Source organism: Triticum dicoccoides, chromosome 7B, assembly GCF_002162155.2.
Source record: "Triticum dicoccoides isolate Atlit2015 ecotype Zavitan chromosome 7B, WEW_v2.0, whole genome shotgun sequence".
Taxonomy (NCBI): domain Eukaryota; kingdom Viridiplantae; phylum Streptophyta; class Magnoliopsida; order Poales; family Poaceae; genus Triticum; species Triticum dicoccoides.
In genome coordinates, this window is record NC_041393.1 from 431,223,936 (window position 1) to 431,250,851 (window position 26,916).

The 26,916-nt window shown below is 43.6% G+C and overlaps 1 protein-coding gene across 1 annotated transcript; it reads right to left on the minus strand.

The window, feature by feature from the left end:
* Positions 1-10,168: 10,168 nt before the first annotated feature.
* LOC119335990 (structural maintenance of chromosomes flexible hinge domain-containing protein GMI1-like) lies at positions 10,169-26,615 on the minus strand. Its single transcript, XM_037608032.1, has 21 exons — positions 26,546-26,615; positions 26,259-26,447; positions 25,951-26,133; positions 25,854-25,875; positions 25,668-25,782; positions 25,509-25,583; positions 25,063-25,383; positions 24,857-24,984; positions 23,882-24,059; positions 23,678-23,780; positions 22,724-22,821; positions 15,198-15,293; positions 13,868-13,934; positions 13,715-13,797; positions 13,348-13,614; positions 13,111-13,269; positions 12,511-12,625; positions 12,158-12,347; positions 11,872-12,063; positions 10,928-11,239; positions 10,169-10,652 (listed from the first exon to the last, which is right to left on the minus strand). The coding sequence occupies exons 2-21, from the start codon at positions 26,356-26,358 to the stop codon at positions 10,391-10,393; spliced, it is 3,066 nt and encodes a 1,021-aa protein (XP_037463929.1). The 5' UTR covers positions 26,359-26,447; positions 26,546-26,615; the 3' UTR covers positions 10,169-10,390.
* Between the last annotated feature and the right edge of the window lie 301 nt (positions 26,616-26,916).

Sequence of the window (26,916 nt, forward strand, 5' to 3'; positions counted from 1 at the left end):
CCTCTCCTCCTTTATATATGGGGGCAGGGGGCACCCCAAAGGACATTAATTGTTCTCTTAGCCGTGTGCGGTGCCCCCTCCACAGTTTACTCCTCTGGTCATATTGCCGTAGTGCTTAGGCGAAGCCCTGCGTGGATCACTTCACCATCACCGTCACCACGCCGTCGTGCTGAAGAAACTCTCCCTAGACACTTTGCTGGATCAAGAGTTCGAGGGACACATCGAGCTGAACGTGTGCAAAACTGAGAGGTGCCGTACATTCGGTGCTTGATCGATTGAATCGAGAAGACGTTCGACTACATCAACCGCGTTAAGCTAATGCTTTCGCTTTTTTCAGTCTACGAGGGTATGTGGACACACTCCCCCCCTCTCGTTGCTATGCATCTCCTAGATAGATTTTGCGTGAGCGTAGGAATTTTTTTGAAATTGCATGCTACGTTCCCCAACAAGTGCCTCATGGCAAAAGGCGTCAACAAGATAACCTCCAACATCAAAACTTCTATCTCCACTAGTCTTTCCTTGATGGATTGTGTGGGTGAAAGTGAGGGGTAAGGGTGAATGAGAATGAGTTTGATAAGTTCTTGGGTAAGCTCAAAGGTGAGACTAAGAAGCACTTTGTTGCTCTGTTGTAACAACTAGACGAGGCCAATGATATCATTGAGTCTCACGAAGAGACCATCACTAAGATGGAAGGGCATAGTCATGATTATGCCGATGAAATTGCAGAGCTTTCTCATGCTATTGAAGAAGGGTAAGGTCTTCGAGTGGCTCTTGAGGAGTCACAAAATGATGACCTTGCTAAATTAAAGAAAGCTCATGATCATGCTCAAGTTCTTTCACGTGTGCTTAAATCCAAGAATGTTGAACTTGGGGTTGGCCATGCTAGACTCAAAGAGGAGTTCGAGTTACTTGACAAGGCTCGCAAGGCTTTGAAAAAGTGCTCATGCTACACTCAAGGGGTCTCATGATCAACTCCAAGTGAAGCTAACTAAGGAGATAGTCATGTGTCCTCCTTTTGTTTTAATTGATAATGCCCATACAACTAACCCTGTGAGCATGTTCATCTTGTGGTGGAGAATGCCAAGCTGAAATAGCAACTTGAGAAGGGACCTGTTTCGTGTATTCAAGGTGGGAAGAACCTCAACAAACTTTTGAGCAATCAAAAGGAAGTTGTGGCAAAGGAGGGACTTGGGTTTTCTCCCAAGTCAAACAAGAAGAAGCCAAAGAAGAAAAGCAAGACCAAGCAAGCTCTCCCTCTCAAAGAGGTATTTGTCAACGAGGGAGAGTGTGTCCTAAGGAGAATAAGAACAAGGTGGAGGGCAGTGATGCCAAAAGGGAAAAACCAATCCTTCCAACAAAGTCGGCGACTTTGACCCTTCTTATGTTTTATGTCGTGCTAGTGATGGGCATGTTTATGAAAAATTTGTTGGTTCTCCTTATGAATACATTAAATGGTCTATTTGGGTTCCTAAGAACCTTGTTATTAACATCAAATAACCCATTCAAAAATGTGTAACTAAATCCAAGCATTGATCTTATGTAGGAGTTTGCTTCCGATGGGGTGTTTTTCGATAGTGGAGTCATATGACCTAGAGCAACGACTTGGTCGTGGATGTGAAAACAAGCCCATCTATGCCCACCCATGTCCAATTTGGTGATTCTTCATTATCTAAGGTATTGGGTCTTGGCAAGGTTGTCATTTCTCAAGACTTAACCATTGAACAGGTCATGCTTGTTGAGACCCTGGCATATTATTTACTTTTCGTTCATCAACTTGCACTTATGGGATTTGCTACATTCTTTAAACTTAACACCGTGGCCCTTTTATGGAGCAAGACTCTTAAAGTAGACTTTGCTGGGCATGACGACAATGGTCTCTATGTGGTTAACTTTACGGAGAGACCCGCTAACACCGCAACTTGCCTAATGGCTAAAGTTGATGTGGGGTGGCTTTGGCATCACTGTTTAGCCGACGTCAATATGAGATCTTTGCAAAGTCTCCTCAAGGGGGACCATGTCCATGGACTAACAAATGTTAGTTTTGCCAAAGATCGTGCTTGCAGTGCTTGTATCGAAGGAAAGCTATATGAGACGGCTCACTGACCCATGACTATTATATCATCCAAGAAGCCTTTGGAGCTCCTTCACATGGATCTCTTTGGGCCTCCACCATTTGATAGTCTTTGGGGAAGAAAGTATTGCTTGGTGATTGTGGATGACTACTCAAGATACACATGGGTATATTTCTTCAAGAGGAAGAGTGAGACCCAACAAACCGTCATCGACTTTACAAATGAAGCTCAACGTCAACATGATGCAAAGATATTGATGATTAGAAGTGACAACGACACTGAGTTCAAGAACTACACCTTGGATGAGTTTCTTAGTGATGAGGGGATCAAGCACCAATATTCTGCACCTTATACCCCTTAACAAAATGGTGTAGCAGAGAGGAAGAACCATATGTCAATGGACGTGGCAAGGACCATGATGGCAGAATTAAAATTTCTGTAGAACTTTTAGGCCGAAGCCATCAACACCGCATGTCCGCATGGCATGCATCCAATCGGCTCTACCTCCACAAAGGCTTGAACAAGACTCCTTATGAGATACTTACTGGTAACAAGCCCAACCTCAAGTACTTTTGGGTGCTCGGTTGTAAGTGTTTCATTCCCAAGAAATGTGCTCGTTTTCCTAAATTTAAAACTATAGCTCAAGAGGGCATATTTGTTGCTTATGTTACAAACTCTCAAGCTTACCGTGTGTAACGCCCCGGATTCGATGCGCCAGGTGTTTGCCAGTTATTCGCCATCGTTGCCATGTCATTTGCTTGCGTGTTGCACTTTGCCATGTCATCATCTGCATTTCATCTGCATGCTTTTCCAAACATGCATCCGTTCGGGTCCCGCCGGTTCTCTCCGTTGTCCGTTCCGAGCCCAGACACACCCGCACGCGCCCGCGGCATGTCCGAAATATTATTTTATGAGTGGCCGAAAAATGTTCTGGGAATGGGATGCAACTTGGCGGGCGGTCTTATTATAGTGTAGACAGAGCGCCTGTCAAGTTTCGTCGCATTCGGAGCTCGTTTGATAGCCCAACCGTTAAACATATAGCGGTACTGTTGTAGGTACCTTCGTCGGACGTTTCGGTCTCCGAAATAGTTGCCGGGCCGCACTTCATCTCTCTCCTCTCAGCCCAACCCTCCTACACAGCCCACTAGCCACCTACCTAACCCCCCCCCCCCTCTGCTCCGGACCGTCCGATCGAGATCGAACGGCTCCGAAACGGAGCTAACCCTCCTAACCCTAGCACCTACCCTATTTAAACCCCTCCCATACCATTTTGGGCAGGCCCTAGCCTCCCCTAACCCCTAGCCACAGCTTCCCCTTCCTCCTCGGGATCTCCGCCGCCTCCCACCTCCATTTCAGCGCCGATCCACACCTGCCCCGCCACTTGGCGCCACCGCCACCGCTTCCCAACCAACCCATAGCCGCCGCGTCGTCTCCACCACCATCACGGCCAATCAGAGGCCTCCCCGCGCCTCTCCCCATGCTCCCCGCGCCGCCAGGGCCTGCGGAGCCCATCTTCCGGCCCGTTGCGGCCCTCTCCCCCGACCGCGCCCGCAGGCGCCCGAGCCGCCCCGCTGCTCCCGAGCCCTCCCGCTCGATCCAATCGGGAGCGGGAACGCTCGCCGCTTTTTCCTGGCTCCGCGAGCCCACGCCGGCCGGCCACTGGAGCCCGCCGCCGGCGAGCACCTCCGTCCAGGTCATGTCGCCCCTGCCTCTCCTCCCTCCTTCCATCCCGTGCTTCTCCTTCTCCCTCACGATCTCTCTCGCTCTGTCCCGAGCTCTGCAGGCCGCCATGGATGGCCGCCCCGATCTACGCGCTCGCGCCGCCCCAAGCCGCCCCATCGCTGGGAATGGGTTGCACCAAGCCCGATCTACCCATTCACGGCCTCTCCGACCCTCGCTGGAGTCCCACGTCGCCCCACCATCGCCGTTGACTTCCGCCGGAGTGGTTCTGTACGAGGGTAGCAGACAACCCCGACCTGCCAGTTTTTTTCGCGAGGTGAAATAAACGTCCAAGTCCCCAGATTTTCATCTCCTGTGCACTTATTTGACCTAGCGTAACTTCCTGCTCGTGACTCCATTTTGCATGTATGATATATCAAAATGTTCGCCATGAGATGCTCTTCATTTCATTCCATTGTGCCATGTTTGTTTGAGACCATATTGATGCCCTAATCTTCATTGCAAAAGTGCTATGTGATGTTAACCTGCTGAGACTGTTATAACTTGTTGATTTGACTTTTTCGTTGCATTTTGTGTGTGCATCCTATGAGCATGAGCTCTACATGTGTTTTGTGCTACAACATGCCATATTTATAGGGGTGCAATCCATGTATTTTTGGGATCCTTGTAGTGAGTGCATCGAGCTCGTGAAGTAGGGTACTTGCTGTTGCTGTTTTGCTTGTCTGGATCTGTTATATTATGATGCTATATAAACCTGCTGCTACAAGTCATTCTATGCATAATCTGGAGATGTTCACTAAGGATGATTTGTTATAAATGTCATGGTATATCCATCCATGCCCCTGGTTGCATTTATAGCCTGCTGTAGCTTGTTGTAATCTTTCTCTCAATTTGCTAAATAATGTTGCTGTCAGCCTGTTAACATTAAGTTCAGTTTTGCCATGAACTTTGCTAGTGATCGATGCACCCTATGAACTTGCTCTTGCCATGCTTAGCTTCATAAACATGTATTCTTACTGTTGATTGCCTTGCCATGTCATGTATTGCTCTGTGGTGAGTGGTACAAGCTCACCAACATGTCTACTTATTGTTGTTCCTGCCATGTATGAATCTGTCATATCATATGTTTACATGGGTGCCATCATATCTTCTGTTCCTTTTTGGCTCATGTTCAGTAAGGGAAATTTGTTCTATGCGTTTAGTAGATTCATCCCATGCCTTTGTTTGCCATGTTAAGTTCCTGTACCATGTTGTTTGATAGCTCTAAACATTGCAACCTGATGTTATTTCTGCTAATGACAAACTGTTATTATTTGCAATCTTGCCATGTCATTTTGAGCATGTTCTAGTGATTTCTGGAGTTAGCTCAGTGTTCATGTTTTGTCATGCTTTACCTGTAATTCATGCCCATGCCTTTTGTTTTCACGTTGAGATGTTGTAGCATATTGTTTGGATATTTGCAAGATGCCTAGTTGCTGTTTTGGACAGCTTGTCCTTTAAACTTGTATAGAGTGTATGTGTTGAACCGTTGCTCCGTTTTGAGTGTGCTCTATATGAAACTTGCTTGATTTTGCATGTAGCTTCATATTATCATGTTGCATCCTTGTTTTGAGGTGTTTTCTTGATGTTTGTATGCATTTTGCATCAATGCCATGTTTAACTTGTTATGCTCATATCTTCTAGGCCGTAGCTCCGAATTAAATAAACTTTATATGTAACTTGACTAGAATCTCGTGTAGATCATCTTGGTGCATCTTAACTTGCTGTTTAACAACTTGAACATAAGGTTTATTCAGATCTGGACCAATTTTGAAATTTGCATATGAGGACTTACCGGAATTGTTATATGTTGTTTCCGGCCTCATTTAAACTTGCCTTGATGTGTTGTTCTTGTTTGCATCATCTCTTGCCATGAGTAGCCTCATCTAGCTTTGTCATGCATCATGCTTGATTCTGCATCATGTCTTGTCTATGTGTGGTGTATTTACCATGTTGTGTGCTTCTTCTCGATAGTTCCCGTTTCGTTGCGATCGTGAGGATTCGTTCGTCTACGCTTGGTTCGGCTTCATCCGTTCATCTTCTTCATGGACTTGTTCTTCTTCCTTGAGGGATTTCAGGCAAGATGACCGCTACCCTGGATCTCACTACTATCATTGCTATACTAGTCGCTTCGTTCTATCTCTATGCTGCGCTTCCTATCACTTGTTCTTCAAGCCTTCCCAAATTGCCATGGCAGCCTCTAACCCTTTCACCCTTCCTAGCAAACCGTTGCTTGGCTATGTTACCGCTTTTGCTCAGCCCCTCTTATAGCGTTGTTAGTTGCAGGTGAAGTTGAAGATTGCCCCATGATGGACAGGATTATGTTGGGATATCACAATATCTCTTATTTAATTTAATGCATCTATATACTTGGTAAAGGGTGGAAGATTCGGCCTTATGCCTGGTGTTTTGTTCCACTCTTGCCGCCCTAGTTTCCTCCATACCGGTGTTATGTTCCCGGATTTTGCGTTCCTAACGCGGTTGGGTGATTTATGGGACCCCCTTGACAGTTCGCTTTGAATAAAACTTCTCCAGCAAGGCCCAACCTTGGTTTTACCATTTGCCTCACCTAGCCCTTTTTCCCTTGGGTTTCCGGAGCTCGAGGGTCATCTTTATTTTACCCCCCCCCCCAGGCCGGTGCTTCTCCGAGTGTTGGTCCGAACCGAGCGATGTCCGGCGTCCCCTGGGCAACCAGGGTCTATGCCAACCCGACGTCTGGCTCATCCGATGTGCCCTGAGAACGAGATATGTGCAGCTCCTATCGGGATTTGTCGGCACATCCGGGCGGCTTTGCTGGTCTTGTTTTACCATTGTCGAAATGTCTTGTAAACCGGGATTCCGAGACTGATCGGGTCTTCCTGGGAGAAGGAATATCCTTTGTTGATCGCGAGAGCTTATCATGGGCTAAGTTGGGACACCCCTGCAGGGTATAAACTTTCGAGAGTCGTGCCCGCGATTATGTGGCAGATGGGAATTTGTTAATGTCCGGTTGTAGATAACTTGACACCAGATCCGAATTAAAACGCATCAACCGTGTGTGTAGCCGTGATGGTCTCTTTTCGGCGGAGTCCGGGAAGTGAACACGGTTTTGGGTTATGTTTGACGTAAGCAGGAGTTCAGGATCACTTCTTGATCATTGCTAGTTTCACGACCGTTCCGCTTGCTCTCTTCTCGCTCTTATTTGCGTTGGTTGGCCACCATATATGCTTAGTCGCTGCTGCAACCTCACCACTCTACCCCTTCCTTTCCCACTAAGCTTTGCTAGTCTTGATACCCATGGTAATGGGATTGCTGAGTCCTCGTGGCTCACAGATTACTACAACAACAGTTGCAGGTACAGGTTATGCGATGATCATGACGCGAGAGTGATGTTTGCTTGTTTTGGAGTCCTTCTTCTGCTTCTTCTTCGATCAGGGGATAGGTTCCAGGTCGGCAGCCTGGGCTAGCAGGGTGGATGTCGTTTGAGTCTCTGTTTGTGTTTCATCCGTAGTCGGATGGTGCTCTTATGTAAGATGATGTTGTATTCGTGTGGCATTGTATGCCTTTTGTATGTATCCCCGTCTATTATGTAATGTTGATGTAATGATATCCACCTTGCAAAAGCGTTTCAATATGCGGGTCTATCCTTGGTGGGACCTTCGAGTTCCTCTTGGATAGGGTCGCATATTGGGCGTGACACCGTGTTCTCAACAAGTCCAATGGACTAATTGAGGAGACGTGCAACATGGAGTTTGGTGAAAATAACGGCTCCTGAGTGGAGCAAAGTAGGTGATGAAATTCCTCCCCAAGCCATAAGAAGAATGGGAGTTTTCAAATCCTACCCATTGAGGAACCCCTTGTGGTCGAAGGAGAAGGACAATGTTCTACGCAAGTGGAATCATCACCAATACTTGACCCATAGGATTCCAAAGAACAAAGTGAAGGTCCTCAACCAAGTGAACAAGATCAAGAGCAAGATCAACCTCATGATGAAGGTGATGCACCAAGTGATGCCCAAGATCAAGTTCATGACTCCGAGCAAGCTCAAGTCCATGCTCAAGATGATTAATACGTAGCTCCTCAAATTCCACTTGAAGAGCAATTGGAGTATCATGCCGCCAAGATAGCTTCCAATCTCAAGCATAAAGGACACGTCTTGGAGAACATCATTGGAAGCTTAACAAAGGGGGTATCTACTCGTAAACAATTAACAAACTTTTGTGAGCATCACACATTTGTTTCTTGTGTTGAACCCCAAAAGGTCTATGAGACGCTCGAGGACCCGGATTGGCTAGAGGCCATGCATGAAGCACTCAACAACTTCTAGCGTAACAAAGTGTGGCAATTGGTGGAAAGGCCCAAGGATCATAATATCATCGGAACCAAGTGGATCTTCAAGACCAAGCAAGATGCACATGGGATTGCCATCCGCAACAAGACAAGATTGCTGACTCAAGGTTACTCCCAAGTCGAAGGTGTCGACTACGGTGAAACCTTTGCCCCTGTTGCTTGCCTTGAATCTATTCGCATGTTGCTTGCATATGCATTTCATCATGATTTCAAGTTGCAACAAATGGATGTGAAGAGTGCATTTCTTAATGGTCCTATTCATGAATTGGTGTATGTCAAACAACCCCCGGGATTCGAGGACCATATGCCATTGTAGAGGCGATCAAAGACATTTTTTTCTCATCCAGAAGCGCCAATGGAAATTGTCTGTGAATAGGGCATTGGGGGAAAAGTAGTCATCTATCAGCGTCAAAATGGCCCCGTGCCTTGTTCCAATTGAGCACTCGATGACCCTTCATCGAGTGAAATTGAGAACATACTCTTCCACATGCTTCACGTTTGCAAGGACCGCCTACATCATCACCATGTCATCCGCATAGTCCCTCTTGTCGGACGACTCAACGTAGTGCTCATATATGTACTCCATGTCCAATCCATTGCTTCAAAGAAGGGACAAAAAATTTAGCACATGCATTTCATCAAACACTTGCCGGACGTGGTGGCCCTCGTAAGGGCGGATGGTACCTGCGCGGCGGACATACGAGAGGTGTGGACCGGTGGTGGAGGACAAGCGGCATGGAGGCCAGGTATAGCGGTGGAGGTCGCAGAGTTCGGGGAAGGGCTTGTCGGGCTGGCGAGGTGGTAGAGCGGCGACAGTGACAAGAGAGAAAGCGGATGAAAAAGAGAGACAAGATGAAGACACAGGCCCGAGGGTCGGAGTCCTATGTGGCTGGTCTCTGGACTACCGCAAAGCCCTATTGTTTGCTTCCTGTTTGTGGAAAAACGGACGTCTGAACTGGTCCGCGGACCGATGCGGGACAACGTTGAATGGCAAATTGCGTCCTGCTTGGTCCAGACGCTTGCGAAAGATTTGATGGCCCACTTTGGAGATGCCCTAAACAACTTGTTGACTCACTCTATATGCAAAGTAGCACTGGCCATGTAGGGTCCAAGTTGTGAATCTTGGTGTCTGCTACCTAATGTCAATGGAGATGTCTTGGTCTCTCCATTTTCCTGTGAGGCCATTGTTTGACGAATTAATTTGTAATAAATGATGTGATAAGTGAGGCCACATGCATCTATAATGCAGAGGCTGGGGTAATACAAGCTTTTATTATCTTAGAAAAATACAAGGTGTAAAAAGCTTTTAAGAGCTTTTGGCCGACAAGAGATACTACCTGCTTTCTGGTTAAAAAGGCTCACATGTACCCCTAGGTCAACAATTTAATCAAGATAACACGAGTTATATATCATAAAAAAATATATCATGGAAAACCTCAAATGTGACACTGGGTGATACTGATCAAGCTATATTGGTCTACTGTGACACCGGGTGATATTGATCAAGCTGGGTATATCTCTAATGGTATAAATTTAAGTTATATTGATCAAACTGATAATCCAGAGACACACGTGGGTCTTTTAAACGAAAAATGAGGAAGTGTGTGATTGAAACTCGTTGAGTTGATTAGGGTAAGTGGTCCACACATGGTGAGATATACAAGTGAGAATGTCCTCCAATAAAAAAAGTATATATGGTTTTTGTAAAACATCTATATTTAGAACAAGTTTGTACGTTCCACTTGTTCGCAAAATTTGATAACACGTTGCAAAAACGATACGAACAAAACATGTGCCAAAATAAAAGCCAAACACATGCCTATTTTTTTCCTAACATTTGCCAAATTGTTTATTACACCCGGCATTCTCCTGAGCCCTTCTGTATTTCCGGCATATAAGCAGTAATGACTGCCCAGATGCATGTGATTTCTTGGAGGGTCAAGAAACAACAGGGCAAGTTCCCTACAACTTACAACCTACATTGCCATGTGCAACAATTTTCAGAGCAGCAGCGACACATAGAAATACTATGCATACACACAAGGTCCTAAACTCACAAGAGAACTGAACGCAGTAAAATGATACATATTAGATTTAGTCAAACACTGCCTAGTTGCATTGCTAGTAGCATGTTAATCAGTCCATCAGCTAATCCCGTACAAAACTAGAGTAACAAGATTCATAAAAACCTAGAACAGTTCAGCAGTTAATATGATGCCATGTGACCATCTTTGTAGACCACATTGTTAGATTGCTACAAGCCCATTCGTCTACTGTGACACTGGGTGATACTGATCAAGCTGGCTGCCACTAGGCTGGCTCATTACCTCCGCCATCTCGTCGAATTTGCGTTTCTTCTTGTTGCGCTTCATGACCAATTTCTGCCGATTCTCTTCGGCTTTTCTTATCTTGTTCTCCACCGTTTCCAGAACATTCTTCTCTGCGTTCATCTTTTTTAGAAAAAACACATCCTCAGGGTCTTCCACAATGTCAGGAGCATCAGGCATGACGGGAAATATGATCTCCGGGTCACTGTGAAATGATCAGATGATAAGTATGGACCGCATAGATGATGTCACAAAACATCAACGACAAAAATTAAGAGCGGATAGTTCATGTTTTGGTACAAGTACAACTCATGGTGAAATATATTTATGAATGCCAAATCCAAACCAACTAATGTCGAAACAGTCGATGGTCAACCAGCGAACTGCTTCTCATTTGACAACCTGATTAATAAATTGGCAACTTGGGAGAAAATCACCAGTTCATTCTGCCTTTGTTCAAAAAACGTAAAAATAACTGACCTGTAACCAAGCAGCAGCATACCATCACCCTTTATAATCCCACCATCCAAAGATATAGCCCCATTCCTCAAATGAGGCATAGCTTGCCGCATTTCATTCCGTGTTTCATAAACTTGAAGCTCTCCAAAGAGCCTATAAAATAAGGTTTCACGGAGACCATGTCCACTACTTGTGATTATCTCCAAGTTCTCTGCAGAAAGATTGATCAAGTTGACCGCAAACCCACGAAATCCCTTGGGCGTCTCCGAATGTGGAAAAGGCAGATTTAGCTTTTTTTGCCTTATGTTCCAAAAGACGTCTCCATTATATGGCCTGTCAAATACATATTTATTAAAAGTGCTGAGTTATCTATCTTGTATGGCCTGCCAAACAATTGAATTTATGCGATAGAATTGAATAGACAAATAATCACCTTATAGAAGAAATTGCACAAGATTTCGTTTCTCAAAATTTTGACAGAAAAATGTTTTATCACTATTTTTAACTAGAAACATTTATCAAAAACGCTAAGTTATCTATCTTGTATGGCCTGCCTAACAATTGAATCTATGTGAGAATTGAATAGAACAAATTATCATCTCATAGTAGAAACTGCACATTAAATTTATTCTCAAAATTTCAACAGTTTTATATATTAGTACTTTGTGTTAGATCAGATAGGTAAATCCACATTTTGTTGATGATACGAGTAGGATTATCACCATATGGCAATCAGCAAACTATGTTTGCAACTTTTACACATACACTTTTTCATATTAGTCATACACAAGCAACGGGGGTTGAGGGGCTGCTGCTTATGGCTATGCACAGGTTCAGGGTTCAGAAGACTGTAAACCAGGAATATTTGAGTTTACTGATGCATTAGCAGCACTCCGGTTTCAAATTTTCTAACACCCAGAAATGCATCTACAGACCTGCTAAAATTAAGTAAATATAGATATTACCTTATTTCATCCAGGCATATGATAGGAAATCTCCTGCTTATTGGGACTCCTAGTTTAGCTGCTTCCTGATGAATACCAAAGCGAATATCCACATTTCCTTCAGTGTCATATTTTTCAAAGTAATTAGCAGCATCCTGAGTCTTGCAAACCACTGCAAGCATGTTGTCTTCACCAAGATACACAGAAAGCATCCTACCAAATGAAAAGACAGAGATTCAGATGAATAAAATTATGCATCATGTTAGAATAGGTCTGACATAAATAATGTAGGAGTCTGCAAATTTACCTACTGAGCTCTCTGTTAGCAACAGTTCCGAGAAGAGCAACAATACCAACAACTTCATCCTTGAAAGATCGCCCTGGTTCATATGCTTTACGGTTGGAGAGATTACATAGAACAGCAGCAGCAGTACCAACATTCTCTTCAATTTTATGACGAGTTATCTCTTTTGCGCCAACTCTGTGGCCAATCTCATCTGCACACATGAAAATTAAATTATATAAAGCGACGAGCGGGGAAGACAAGTGCAGGTATAAGAGTAATGTAGCAGAGCCCACTATAATGAGACCATGCAGATTAAGTCCATACTCAGCGAAAGATAGAAGCAATAAATTTTTTGCACGAGTACAGAAAATAACCTTTCAGACTGGCAATACGATTCTCCACAGATTTCTTTTGAGAATCAAGAAATTTAATCATTTCTTCTTCAGAGCGTATATTGGAATCAATTGATTCAATCTCTTCAGAAACTTTCTGAAAAAAAGTGACAAATTAGGGCACGGACAAACTAATAATAATATTCTGCAGGTCAAAAAAATTGTAACCTCTAATCAAGCTATAACAACCTTTATTTAATGGTGTAAGTATCATAGATTTTGAATCAAAATACACATAATATTTTCAGCTACCAAATAGTTATTAATTTTATGAATACTTTAATGATATATTCTGTCGGAAGGTTATTCAACTCAGCTTTACTTCATCAACAATTCAATGATTGGATGGTTTCCATCAACCTTGTATTTTGAGTTTTGCACAATATACATTAGACTAACCAGGATAACAGAGGATGCTGAAAAAACAAATCACTGCACTAAATGGGTATTATGTTTCCATACTGACATCAGAAAAAGCTCCAGTTTGAATAATGTATTCCTTGGTAGTTTTTTAAGATTTAAATAAGCCAGAGGACTTCAGCAACACTAGAAATGTTAAATCAAGGTATTGAAGGCTTTTACCCTCAGAGCATCCTCAATGTATCTAACAGATTGACAAGAACCAAGTTGACTTGGAGATAAAAGATCTTGACTTGATAGAGATGAAGTTGGGTAGCTGCATATAGGTTCAAAGTCCTCCTCCGAGTTTACTCGCACTAAATCAAGAGCATAAACATGAATCTGCCAAAGGAAAATCCAGGACTTCAGTCTGAAATAATTATAAATTGTGCAACAAGAGCTACGTTGTAAGATCGGAACCTGAATTATTGTTTCCAGGTCAGCAAAATGTGTATGATGTGCCACAAAACTGACTGTTCCTGGTTCATCAGGAACCTGTGCACGAGGAAGAACACATCTTCCATGTTCAAATGCATATTGTGCTCCTTGCACATCTTTTAATTGATTTGACCTGATGCTAAGTGTATGTTGGAGTCCATGTATTGACTCGTCAATCACTCCATCACAGTCAGAAACTTCAAATATTATGTTCTCCAAGAAGGTCCCAGCAGGACAACTTTCCGGAACCTGACAAATAATAATAATCATGAGGCTTCCACCTTTCGAACAAAATTAAGCACCACGACGTGACTAATAAGAAATCAAATGAACGAATCAGTATTACTACCTTAACAGCTTTCAAATTACTGATAGCAATTTGAAATGTTCTATTGAAAATCTTTTTCTTGTGATGAAAAATCGTCAAACAAGCTGCACAAACATGCACATAATTATTAGAATAAAAATGTACCAGCAATATTGGCACCACTATGTAACTGACCTTCTGAACCAAATCCACTAACAACTTTAAGCATTCCACGTAGGTCAACAAATCCTTCGCTGTTTACCTGCAAAATTAACAATATAGTTTATATGCCAACAGACTACAACTGTAAAATTGTCAAACAATTTAAGGGCTCCCAAGATGGCTGAGACACGAGGTAGAAAATAGGCAACGGTTAAGTCCCTGTTCTACAACGATAAAATTGCTATAACACAGTCAAGAAGCAAAGTTCCACTGAAAGCCTTAAATACCGTATTTTCTGTATTTGTAATGAGGGTACAAAACCTTGCATTAATATGTTTCTTTTTTTTGAATAATGAATGAGTCTTCCATATGATGGAACCATAGATTTGGAAAAGAATAGGAGTGCAGGAGATAAAAGGGTGCTGCATCATCCAATCAATTAGAACCATGTAATTAACATGCTACTCTTAGTCCCTCATCAGTCATCATAATGTCAAAACAACGGGGTTCGGGTGGGCATAGCTCTGGGTTTCGCCAATGCTTCTAGTCCGGTTGAGGGTAGGCCAAGTCAGGCTTAGGTAGGAATTGGACCAGACCAGGCTTAGCCTCGTTGAGCCAGTCCATTTGTCAAAAATCTAGTAATTCTCCAACCGCTCCCAAATTCAGAAGCAGAAAAACCCAAAACATCGAAACTAGAGGGGTAAAGTCTTTAGTTTCCTGTTTCCCTGCATACATTTTGCCCCTGTTAAAATGTAGTTACTTACTAAGCCTTTAGTCCCAAACAAGTTGGGGTAGGATAGATATGAAACCCTTTCACGAGGACTTCCCAGGAGGCCACCCATCCTAGTACTACTCTCGCCCAAATAGGTTTCAAACCCAAAGGACTGGCTAGTTTTTACGTTGGCTCGCCAAGCCTATCACAACCTTTAGATATGAAACCCTTTCACAAGGACTTCCCAGGAGGTCAGCCATCCTAATACTACTCTCGCTCAAATGGGTTTCATACCCATGGGACTGGCTAGTTTTTACGTTGGCTCGCCAAGCCTATCACAACCCTCCTCCTTTACCCAGGCTTGGGGCCGGCTATGCCTAGAAGACATAGGCTGAGTTGCCCCTGTTAAAATGTAGCAGCTCAAGTTTTTTCCACCTCATTGACAACTCTGACTGGAAGTCTATTTTTACATTACTTAAATTACATAGAAGAAAATAGCAAAATACAGCACGTGCAAAGAACGATATTTTTTTTAACAATCTCCACTTCAGGACTGTTACCGAGCGCACCACATCATTCTGGCTAATGTTAACCTGGTCAAAATATACATTTACTAGCATTACAAAAATACAGTTTAAAACAAACGATTACCTTTCGAGCAGGTCCGCATTTATCTACAAAGGAGAGTCCAACAGTATTGACAATAAGTTCCGTCCCTTCAACATGATTGCCACAATGATCAAGCACCTGCGAATGGTTGAAACAGTATATAGAGGGTAATTTTCGGAAACTGCATACGAGAAATTAGTAAAACAAGCCCCATCGCAAAAGGTAAAAAAATTATTACATAGTAAACCTAATAAAAATGGTAGAAAAGTTATATATATGCCATTACAAAAATCTAAGTCTGAAAAATGCCACTACAACCTCTCATACTCACTCAGATGCAATTATCCATCATTTCCCTCAATTTCAAGTCAATACAGGTGAGTATTTGACCTAGTACCCCCTAACCTAATTGCTTTAGTCATCCATCTAGCGTATTTTTGTATTTTTGCAGCAGCACACGACATGGCAGCATGCAGGAGGCAGGCTAGAGAGCATTGTGGGGTGAGATGAGGGTGAGAGATGGGGTAGGGCATGAGGGTCGTTGGGTGACATGTATGGACTATTTAATATTGTTCAACATAAGGATGTTGTTCTTGGAGTGGAGAACCCACAGGCGACTTCTGACAGGCTCTCATTGGTCAGTATTTGGCAGACTAGAATGAGATCATCCTCAAGGTTGCCGACGTGCAACTAACTCAAGAGCAAGATGGGCTTAAGTGGGGCCTTCATACCGGTGGGGCTTTTACTGTGCACTCCATGTATTCAGTTTAGATCTAAGCAATTTTTGGGTCTAAAAGTATCATCAAAGATCAAGGTTTTCCTATGGTTCATATGCCAAAAAGTCATCCTTATCAAGGACAATTTCATTAAATGCAAGTGGCAGGGGACGCACGATGTAGCTTCTGTTATGAGCAGGAAACCATCCAACGTCTCTTTTTCGATTGTGTTTTGGCACGTATTGCATGGCAAGTTTTATAATTAGCTTTTAATGAAGACGACTAGGCTCATGCCAACAGTACTTTTCAGGAATTTTTAGCATACATATTTATATATACTGGGAAAAGGAGAGTACCATTTAGGCATGGTAACAGTACAACTATCTTTTGATGAAATACGTAGTTCTTTTAACTTCTAAAAGGTTCTCAAAAAGGGGGTAATTTTTTCACAAAAGCAAGGGTCAACGAAGCAGGAGCAAGAATGTCCGTCTGAGTAACAAAAACATCAAAATATCATTGTTCTGGTTGCTGAGATACTGCAAATCAAGTTATAGAATCTACAACTGAAGTACCTGAAGCCACAACAATCTAGGATATTCTTTCTCAGTAACAAAAACATAAATTTATGAATCTGAAATATTGGATGGACAAACTAAAGGAAGATCTGATGTCACTATCAACCAAAAAGAAACAGAAATTTGTGCCGTTCATCACTTCAGAAATTATGCGCAAAGAACTAAAGAGATATGGCTTTGTAAGTGTAGATTTCATTAATATTAAGAATGAACCAAGAACGGAAGAAACACACCATGTTATCATACCAAAAAGGCAGAAACCATCAGCCAAAGAAAAAAAAAAGACAACTTGGTGGTAGACTTTAGCGATGGTGCTATACTGGGATCTTACAAATCTTTCGTCAATTAATCAGGTGTGATAGTTGTGTTATCGGAACTGCATGAGAAAAATTGGAAGTGTGGAAAAAAATTGTGGCAGACGTACTTTGTATTAACTGGAAGAAATTGTGGTGAATTCTATGGTGTTTTAGTACCCAGATATTCAAATCGGCTCTCAAGAGTGTATGCTCCCAGGGTGAAACAAATGGTGTTCCTGAAGTCAAAAAATTCTGAAACAATCTACACATGTACATCTCCATGTTCCTATATGTACATACAGATTTACATGGAAAAAAAGGCAAGTTTTGTGTCCTGTGCGAAAAAATAAATTTGGCGCTTCAAAAATTGCCGTTTCAGAGCACCGGGTTTGGTAGTTTTTTCCCACAGCACAATATATGCCATTTCTTGTTGAACCGGTATGGGCCCAAGCCCATCAAGCCTTGTCACTTAGGGCCCAAGCCCATGAGGAGGTACTGACCTAGAAGGAGGCATCCAGTCCTCCCGTTCTCAGGAGAGCCGCCACACACACATACGACACAGCCAAAACAAGGTGAGTCTGCGACACAACATGGTATCAGACGCAGGCGAGGTGCTGGGGACGACGGCGACGGTGGCCTAGTCGCCGGCCGGCGGCGGAGTCTGGTGGGGAGGCGGCGGCGCATCTGGGCGGACGTGGCTGTGTGCGAGCGCGCGCGTGCGGCTGCGCGTCACGGCGGCGAGCGCACGGCGGCTGCGCGGGCCAGCGGGAAATCAACGGCGGCTGTGCGCGTGGAGGCGTGCGGCTGTGGCGCAGGACGAGGAGAAGAGCCGGAGGAACAGCGAACGTGGAGAGCAGGAGAGGCGTGCTGCTGTCGTTCGCGCGGAGGGAGAGAGCGAGTCCGCACGGCTCTGCTCGTTGCCGTTGTGTCCTGGCTGCTGGGATTGAAGAGAGGAAGGTGCTGCTTATTGTTGCTGCTGCGCGTGCGGAGTGTGAGCAGAGGGGGAGAAAGAACAGAGGGCCTTGCTGTATGTGTGCAGCGGACTGTTGCTGCTGATTCTGCAGAGGACTGTGTGCGGCTGTGCTTGCTGCTGTTGTGGTGTGTAGAGCCTGTCTCCGAAGATGAGTGAGCCAACAGGCCTTGCTGAGGCTTTCGAGAAGCTAGCTAAGTTCCTCGAGGAGTCGAAATCTGGGGCCATCGTTCCTCGACAGGAAGTGGCTCAGAAGATCGAACTGTCACCCATGGACATGAAGTTAGAGGGGACTACCAATTATCTGAGCTGGTCCCGGAGGGCGTTGCTGGCTGTGGAACAGAAGGAGCTTGATGGGCACTTGTTGGGTGTTGTTGCTGAACCAGGAGACAAGACTACTGTGGAGGGAAAGAGATGGAAGGTCATAAACTCTGTGCTCATTGGCTGGTTGTTGAACTCGGTGGTGCCCCCCATTGGACGCTCTGTGGAGGGGCTATCCACATCCGCTGCGATATGGACGACTCTGTCCACTTTGTACTCAGGCAAGGGCAATGTCATGCTAATTGCTCAGATTGAGGGGAAGATCAGTCGGCTGCATCAAGGTGACGACATGTCAGTGATGGCATATGTGGCAGAGCTGCAGGCTCTGTGGGCAGAGCAGGATAACTGCGACCCTCTGGAACTCTATGATGCGGCTTGCATCGAGTCAGGGCGCAAGTGGATTGCACGCAGGCGTGTGCTGAAACTGTTGGAGGGTCATAGAGGTTGCTTTCATGGCAGGAGGGCTTCCCTGTTGCACCGACCTCTTCTGCCCTCTATTGAGGAGGCTATTGCTGCAATGTCTCAAGAGGAGGTGCGGCTATCTCTTGAGCATGCAGACATGAAGGCTGTGCCGGCTTCGACATTTGCAGTCACTGAGCGCATGGAGTGGAGCGATCCCAACAAATGTCATATCTGTGGGGAGATAGGTCACTGGAAGTGGGCCTGTCCAACTCGTGGCAGAGGCAGGGGATACAACAGAGGGGGAACTGGCAGAGGCAGGAGTAGAGGCAGAGGTGGATACTCAGGGACCTCAAGGGGTCAGGCTTCTATGGGCAGAGGTGGTTACTTAGGACACTCAGGGGATCAGAGGGCTCACATGACAATGGCAGGAGACACTAGGACGTCAAAAGGCAAAGATGCAGACGATGCTAACTATGGAGACTTTGCTCTCTGGGCCTCCACTGATGAAGGTAATCCGGAAAAGGCATCTCTTGCTTCTAATGAGAGTGCTCCAGAGTGGGTTCTTGACTCTGGAGCATCTAAGCATGTTGCTAGTAAATCCTGCATGTTTGAGTCTTACAATAAGCACCCTCCATCTCACACGCGCACTATGCAAACTGCTGATGGCACAGACCAGCCTGTCATGGGGGTTGGCACAGTCAAGTGCACTCAGACCATCTCCCTATCCTCAGTTTTACATGTGCCGGCTTTTCCTGTCAATTTGATCTCTTTCAGTGCTCTAATTGATCAAATTGACTGTCGTGTGATCCTTGACAAATTCGGGTGCGTGATTCAGGAGCGACAGACGAGTCAGACGGTTGGGACTGGCACCAGGCGTAGGGGGCTTTGGTACATGGACCAGGAGGTGCAGCCGGACTTGGTGTGTGCTGCGACCATGGAGGACAAGGAGAAGGAGGCGATGATCCATCACTGTAGGATGGGCCATGTATCTTTTGATAAGATGAGTAGAATCTTTCCGGATGTTATGTGTGGGATAGGCAAGGGCAAGTTGACATGTGATGCTTGCGAATATGCCAAACACACACGAGCCTCATATGTGAGTAAGGGGCTTAGGAGCATATCTCCTTTTATGCTTATTCATTCGGATGTATGGAAGAGCCCAGTTGTATCAATGAATGGAATGAAATACTTTGTTACATTCATCGATTGCTATTCTCATATGACTTGGATTTATTTGATGCGTCACAAAGATGAGGTGTTTAGCTGTTTTCAGAATTTCCATGCCTTGGTGAAGAATCAGTTTTAGGTGCAGGTGCAGGTGATCAGGACTGACAATGGGACAGAGTATGTGAACAACACATTTGGGGCTTACTTGTCTGATCAAGGTATTCTTCATCAAACTTCATGCCCAGACACCCCTCCTCAGAATGGAGTGGCAGAAAGGAAAAATTGGCATATTCTTGAGGTTGCCCGGTCATTGATGTTTACGATGAATGTGCCCAAATTCTTGTGGAGTGAAGCAGTTATGACAGCCACATACTTGATCAACAGGACACCATCAAGAATACTAAGCATGAAATCTCCGTGTGAGCTAGTATATGGAGAAACTAAGTTTGTTGTTCCCCCAAAGTTGTTTGGCAGTACTTGTTTTGTTCGAGATCACCGTCCTTCTGTTGGAAAACTTGATCCGTGGGCAGTGAAGTGTATTTTACTGGGCTATTCTTCTAGTCAGCAGGGATATAAATGTTGGTGTCCCTCAGAGAAACACAGGTTTGTCAGTATGGACGTAACCTTCAGGGAGTCTGAGCCATTCTATGGTGAGCCAACAGATCTAAGTATGTTGTTTCAAGAGCTTGACCATTTCCACTCTGTGCAAGATGGTCAAGAGTGGGAGAAGGCTGTATCTCACACTCACGCGGATTCTGTGGGCACTAACATTGATGATGATGATGTGCAGGTTCAAGTCCAGCCAATTGTGGGTACAATTTCGGTTGGTACTCTCACTGATGGTGATGTGCAGGTACGGGTCCAACCAACCGTGGGTTCCATTCAGATTGGTAATCTCCAGCTCCCTGTTCGAGATCGGTGGCAGAAGAGCCCCCTAGTGTACTCTCAGCGAGAGCCACAAGTGCCACAGGTGCATGACTCATCTGACACTCGTCTGGTATATTCTCGGCGGCAGCCACTTGTGCAGGAGGGGGAGCAACAAGTGCAGGGGGAGCAGTCAGTGCAGGGGGAGCAGCAAGGCAGTGGTGCAAGCTCATCTGACACAGTGGAGCTACCTATTGCGTTGCAAAAGGGGACACGTGAAGCGGCTGAGAAGGCTTTACCACTGGAGGTTTTGGATGATCATGACATTGGAAATTTTGTGTCTTATGAGGCTTTGTCTCCTTCCTATAGAGTGTTTGTTGCCTCTCTTCAAACTGTGTCAATCCCAAAGGATTGGAAGGCTGCAAAGCAAGATCCGAAGTGGCATGAAGCAATGATAGAAGAGTTGGAAGCACCGAGGAAAAATAAGACGTGGGTGCTAACCACATTGCCGGCAGGAAAGAAAGCAGTGAGTTGTAAGTGGATCTATACAGTGAAGCAGAATCCTGAGGGGAAGGTGGAACGGTATAAGGCCAGATTGGTCGCCAGAGGATATAGTCAAACTTATGGAATTGACTATGATGAGACGTTTGCTCCAGTGGCAAAGATGAACACAGTAAGGATATTGGTTTCTTGTGCTGCAAACTTTGGGTGGAAATTGCATCAATTAGATGTCAAGAATGCCTTCTTGCATGGTGAGTTGCAGGAAGAAGTGTACATGGAGATACCACCAGGTTTTGGTACTTCACTGACAACGGGGAAGGTATGCAGGCTGAAGAAATCCTTGTATGGACTGAAGCAATCGCCGAGGGCTTGGTTTGATAGGTTCAGGCGTGCTGTCCGTGCTATGGGGTATGGTCAATGTAATGGTGATCACACGGTGTTCTACAGACACTCACTCTCTAATCGAAAGATCACCATTCTTGCAGTTTATGTGGACGACATTATCATCACCGGAGATGGTGAGGAGGAAATAAAGAGATTGAAGGGGTGTCTGAGCAATGAGTTTGAGGTGAAGGATTTGGGCAACCTAAAATACTTCCTTGGGATTGAAGTGGCCCGGACAGAGAAGGGAATATCTTTGTGCCAAAGGAAATACACCTTGGATCTCTTGAGTGACATGGGCATGATGGGATGCCGTGCAGCCCCAACGCCGATTGAACAAAATCATCAAGTGACAGCTCAGTCAGGCGAGCTGGTGAATAAGGAAGATTATCAGAAACTGGTTGGGAGGTTATTGTACTTGTGTCATACCAGGCCTGACATTACGTATGCCGTGGGTGTGGTGAGCAGATACATGCATGAACCAAGGAGTGGGCATCTTGATATTGTGCACAGAATTCTGAGATACTTGAAGGGGACTCCAGGTAAAGGGTTGTGGTTTGTGAAGAGTGGACATCTTGAAGTGGATGGCTATAGTGACTCTGATTGGGCCAGTTGTCAAGATGATAGAAGATCAACTTCTGGCTACTGTGTGTTTGTGGGAGGAAACTTGGTGTCGTGGAGAAGCAAGAAACAACCTGTTGTGTCTAGATCAACAGCAGTAGCCGAGTATAGAGCTTTATCTCAAGGGTTATGTGAGATGCTCTGGGTGAAGTACCTACTGAGCGAGTTGAAACTTCTGAGGAAGGGACCCCTTGAAGGTGTGGTGTGACAATCAGTCAGCTATAGCTATTGCTAATAACCCAGTTCAGCATGATAGGACAAAACATGTGGAAATTGATCGCTTCTTCATTAAGGAGAAACTTGATGCTGGTATCATCAGTCTTACTCACGTCAGCTCTGGGCAGCAGTTTGCAGATTGCTTGACAAAGGGACTGGGAACGAAGGACTGTAACTTGGCATGTGACAAGATGGGGATGATAGATATCTACCACCCATCTTGAGGGGGAGTGTTGAACCGGTATGGGCCCAAGCCCATCAAGCCTTGTCACTTAGGGCCCAAGCCCATGAGGAGGTACTGACCTAGAAGGAGGCATCCAGTCCTCCCGTTCTCAGGAGAGCCGCCACACACACATATGACACAGCCAAAACAAGGTGAGTCTGCGACACAACATTTCTTCATGAAAATTTGCATGCCAATTGAAGATGCAAACATATATGACAGGGGACGCTTCCCTGAATATTCAAATCGGCTCCCGAGAGCACATATTCCTTGGGTGAGACAAACACTACCCAAGACAACAGAGTAACGACGTACCTCTAGAAGGGCACCATCAATAACTTCTCCAGGAGTTAAATTCTTCTCCCAAGCAAGGGACATATCCATATTAATTGTTGACGGAAGACCTGGCTTAACTGTGTGAAATATATGTGAACTCTTAATAATAGTGAGTAATCCACATGACGGCAAGAAAAATCTCTCATGAAAAGATCAGCTCAATAGGAAATATCCATCTTATTTCTGGGTATAGTTCACCCACATCTCAGATACTACCATGTGTATAATAGCTTATCATTTTTAGTATGTTTTTATACCAATTTCTAACATACCCCAAAGCGAGATACACAAAAAAACTGCAGGTGCGGCCATGGTTTTGGCATATTCACGAAATTCCTTCATTTTTTAATAATCCCTTCAATTTCTACATAAAATAGTAGTATGTGAAAAAATTACACATGCTACCAGTAAATTATATGTATAGGTATGCTACCTAAGTGGTCTTGTACACACGAATACTGCCACTACTGCACTACATACTCCTAGTTACGCTAGATACTCCCTAGATTGTACAAAATGCACATGGGTGTGACTACACTGGTAGTAGCAAAATGGCTTGCATTGCAATATATGAAATGTAACCGGAACATGCAGAACCAGTGGCGGAGCTAGGTAGGATCCTTTGGGGGGGCCAAACATAAATATGGGTGTTTAGCTGGCCAAAATATTCTATTTTTCCTAATCTTCCTCTCCCCCCAAAAAATTCTTTCACGAATTTGACCAAGGTTGGGGGGGCCATGGCCCCTGCAGCCTTCAACGTAGCTCCGCCACTATGCAGAACTAGGTTTTTCTAGAGAACGTGCAAAAACTTGTAGCAATTCTTTTCATTAAGATGAGAAGCATGATAAATATGAGTTTAGGAGCAGGCCAAACAAATGTCCACACGCATACAATCTCATAAATGTAAAACAACATGAGAGCTTGTCATCTTACCTTTACATGGATGAGAGAGTTCACTATCAGATAAAGAAATCTTTAACATCACTTCATAATTCGGCCTTACTCTGTCCAATTTGTTGGTTTTGAACAGAAAATCCTTCATGTGTAGCACAATAACATATATGATTAACATGGAAATGCAGTGGATTCACTAAACATTTGACCAGTTCTATACTTAAAGAGGTACATATGGCTCACCCTGATATACAGAGTCAATAAATCTGTTGAGAGATCCACTTTGATGTCCTTAACCTGAGCCAGAATATCATCACCACCAAGTATAGTTATGACGGCCTTATGTATATCAAGGAAAGGAATTCCGTTCCCATACAAATCATGGCTTCTAGCTGCAAGACATCTAACTGGCATTCCAAGCCTGCACACAATTTTATAAGTAGCTGCAGGTATATGAATGTACGAAAGAAATATAATGAATCAGACAACACAATTCCAGCATTCATGCCGGACTATGGAGTGAGAATTTCAAGGTATTAAACAAAATGAGGGTCGGGCAGTTTGATATCAACATTCTCAAAATCAGTACATAGTAAGGGTCGGGCAGCTTGCTTGATCTATCAAAATGAAGATATTGAATAAATAAGGCACTACTGGAGTACTTTAATAGGAAGAAATTAGAGAATATAACATTACGGGGCAACGGACGATGCGTGCACATCATTTTTTTCAGATAGACAAAGCATGGACCCCTCCTTCAGTTGAAGACAAAGGTTGCTTATGATGCAAACTGCTTATAATCCAAAAAATGATGGATGGCCAAATTCCAGGTGGTGCAGCTTTGGTGGAGGTAATAAATGTAATGATGCTAACATAAGACTTGACTTATCATTTGCACAGGAAAAAGACAAGGAACGAGAAAAGAAAGGAAAAGAGTACACTAAGGTGAAGCAAAGCTGACATAGTCCCACCAACTAACAGAATGTAACACATACTGCAGAAATATGACGAGTAATAAAGTTTCTATAAGTTGAAACAAGCCATTCTATCTTTTATCATTTATCAGTTTGAACTTAGGACTATTCGCTAAGCTGTCGCTCGCAGTAAGAGAGTGGACCAGAACAACACCAAGTTTCACGGGCCAAAATGCAACTCATCTCCATCACCAGTGGACATGAAAAGCATTTGGAAATACGAAATTTTGAGTTAGTAGCTAACCTTATATCTACTACAGCATTGTCAGCAGACCAATCAGCATCACAGGATAACTGCCAATGTCTAGTATTGGAGTTTGGACGAACTGTTATCCTCGTTTCATGCTTAATGACAGTTGAATCTCTGCACCTCTACATTTCAACACTTGACATTAGGGTAAGAAAGCAAATATTTCTTGCTCGTTCAACTGGAAATGTTATCATACTTACAACTGAGAAAATAAAACTGTAAACACCAGATTTAGTAAACATGCTTGTCTCTTCGCTCAACTGAAAGATATACAGTCCATTTATGCTATTGCGCGATGAGGGTTTCTTGAGCTTTTTATAAATAAGCTTTGCACGAAGATGATCTTTGCTTCCAGGCAGATGACAAATCTCCATTGCCATCTCTAGATCATCATCCTTCACAATATATCTCTTGTCAAGGAGGCTGGTGGAGCAGGTAGTAGCATTTTGTGGCCGGATTACAGCTATAATTTCACGTGGATGGTTATGACCAGCCGTTATAACTTTTTCAAACGGTACATCCTGTGACAGTAACAGATTAGATCGAAAATCAAACATAGTATGAACACAGAAAATTAAAGGCCAAAAATTTCAGTCCTGAAAATTTTGCAAAGATTTAACACAAAAATTTCAGTCCTGAAAATTACCTCAATACACGCTGGAGCCTTTGCACTTTTCTTTCTAAGCATTTGACACCACGAATCCTCGTCCATGGTTTGACACTTCCATGCGTACAAAAAAACATAACTATAAGCATAACATGCTCAAAGAAATTGCACCAGTAGTATGAACTATTGAGTACTTACCTTGTTATCATCTATCACGCTGATAGGGAAGGAGAAAGATTCCTTGATATTAAGGTGCACACTATCTTGACCTACCTCGAGTAAGCAACCTTGATCACCAGGGCACTCAATAGACCTTGAAAACGAATTCATTTAGCACATGAAATTGAAACAAATTTCGTATACAGAAAAAATGAAGGCAAAAACCTGCATATAAGTCGAGCTTCACCTGCCACAAAAGAATACGATATTAGCGAGGAGATATCGGGCAAGACGAATACTTCAGACCATGAAGTGAACTAACCACAGATATCTCCTCGAAGTCCTTCAACAACAACATATTCCAGTGTTCCATAGAAATTGTTTTTCGATGAGTAGAAATTGTTTTTCATTCGTGCAACTACTCCTGGTTGGATTTTCAGATGATCTCCACTTCTCCATGTTTTTCCTTTTCTGCTAACCGAGGTGTGAACTCTAATAACTTCAACTGCATCATGGTAACGAAAGACAAGAAAAAAATTATGTAGCTACAACAGCATGGTTTCTTAATTGAATAAATAGAAGAATAAAACTAAAGAAGTGAGCATAACAAATCACATGGTAATCCCTCACCATCTTTAGATATTCCAAGTCGCTCCTTGTTGCTTGGGTTGATAATAACAGTATGCTTGTCGTCCCCTCCGTCCATTTCCACGTCATACTTTGCATGCATATTATTAATCCAGTCGTGATACTGCTTCTCCAATTGCGTACGATTTAGTGATCTTTCACCTTTACGAGCATCAACACCAACCTCCTCAACTAGAAAAATAAACATAGAAGTACAACAAAGATTAGAATGATGGAGATTTATTCATATAACCGACTAGTATATCAGCAAGTTTGAGAGGGAAAAAAACCTGAGTTGTCATTACGACAACTGCCATCAAAGCAGCGAAGTGCCTTAGTAAAAACATCGTGTTGTGCTAAATCAGTCTGCAGTTGAATACAGCTTTAACTAGTTAGACAATAAATACATACTGTGATTCTGTAATAAAGAGAACTTGAGTTATGTGCAGGAGCACATAATTGCTACAGATGGGAACTCGGATTTTTCAATTTGATCAAACCGTCCATGTTTGAAAATATGCATACGGCATTACAAAAGATTCGGAAAAACAAATGATGATACGACAAAATAATAGAACTTTCAAAACTAGAGAAACTAAATTGTGATAAAATCTTTAGGAAGCAGTAATATTGTTTAAATTACAAGTGGAGACGATTGTTC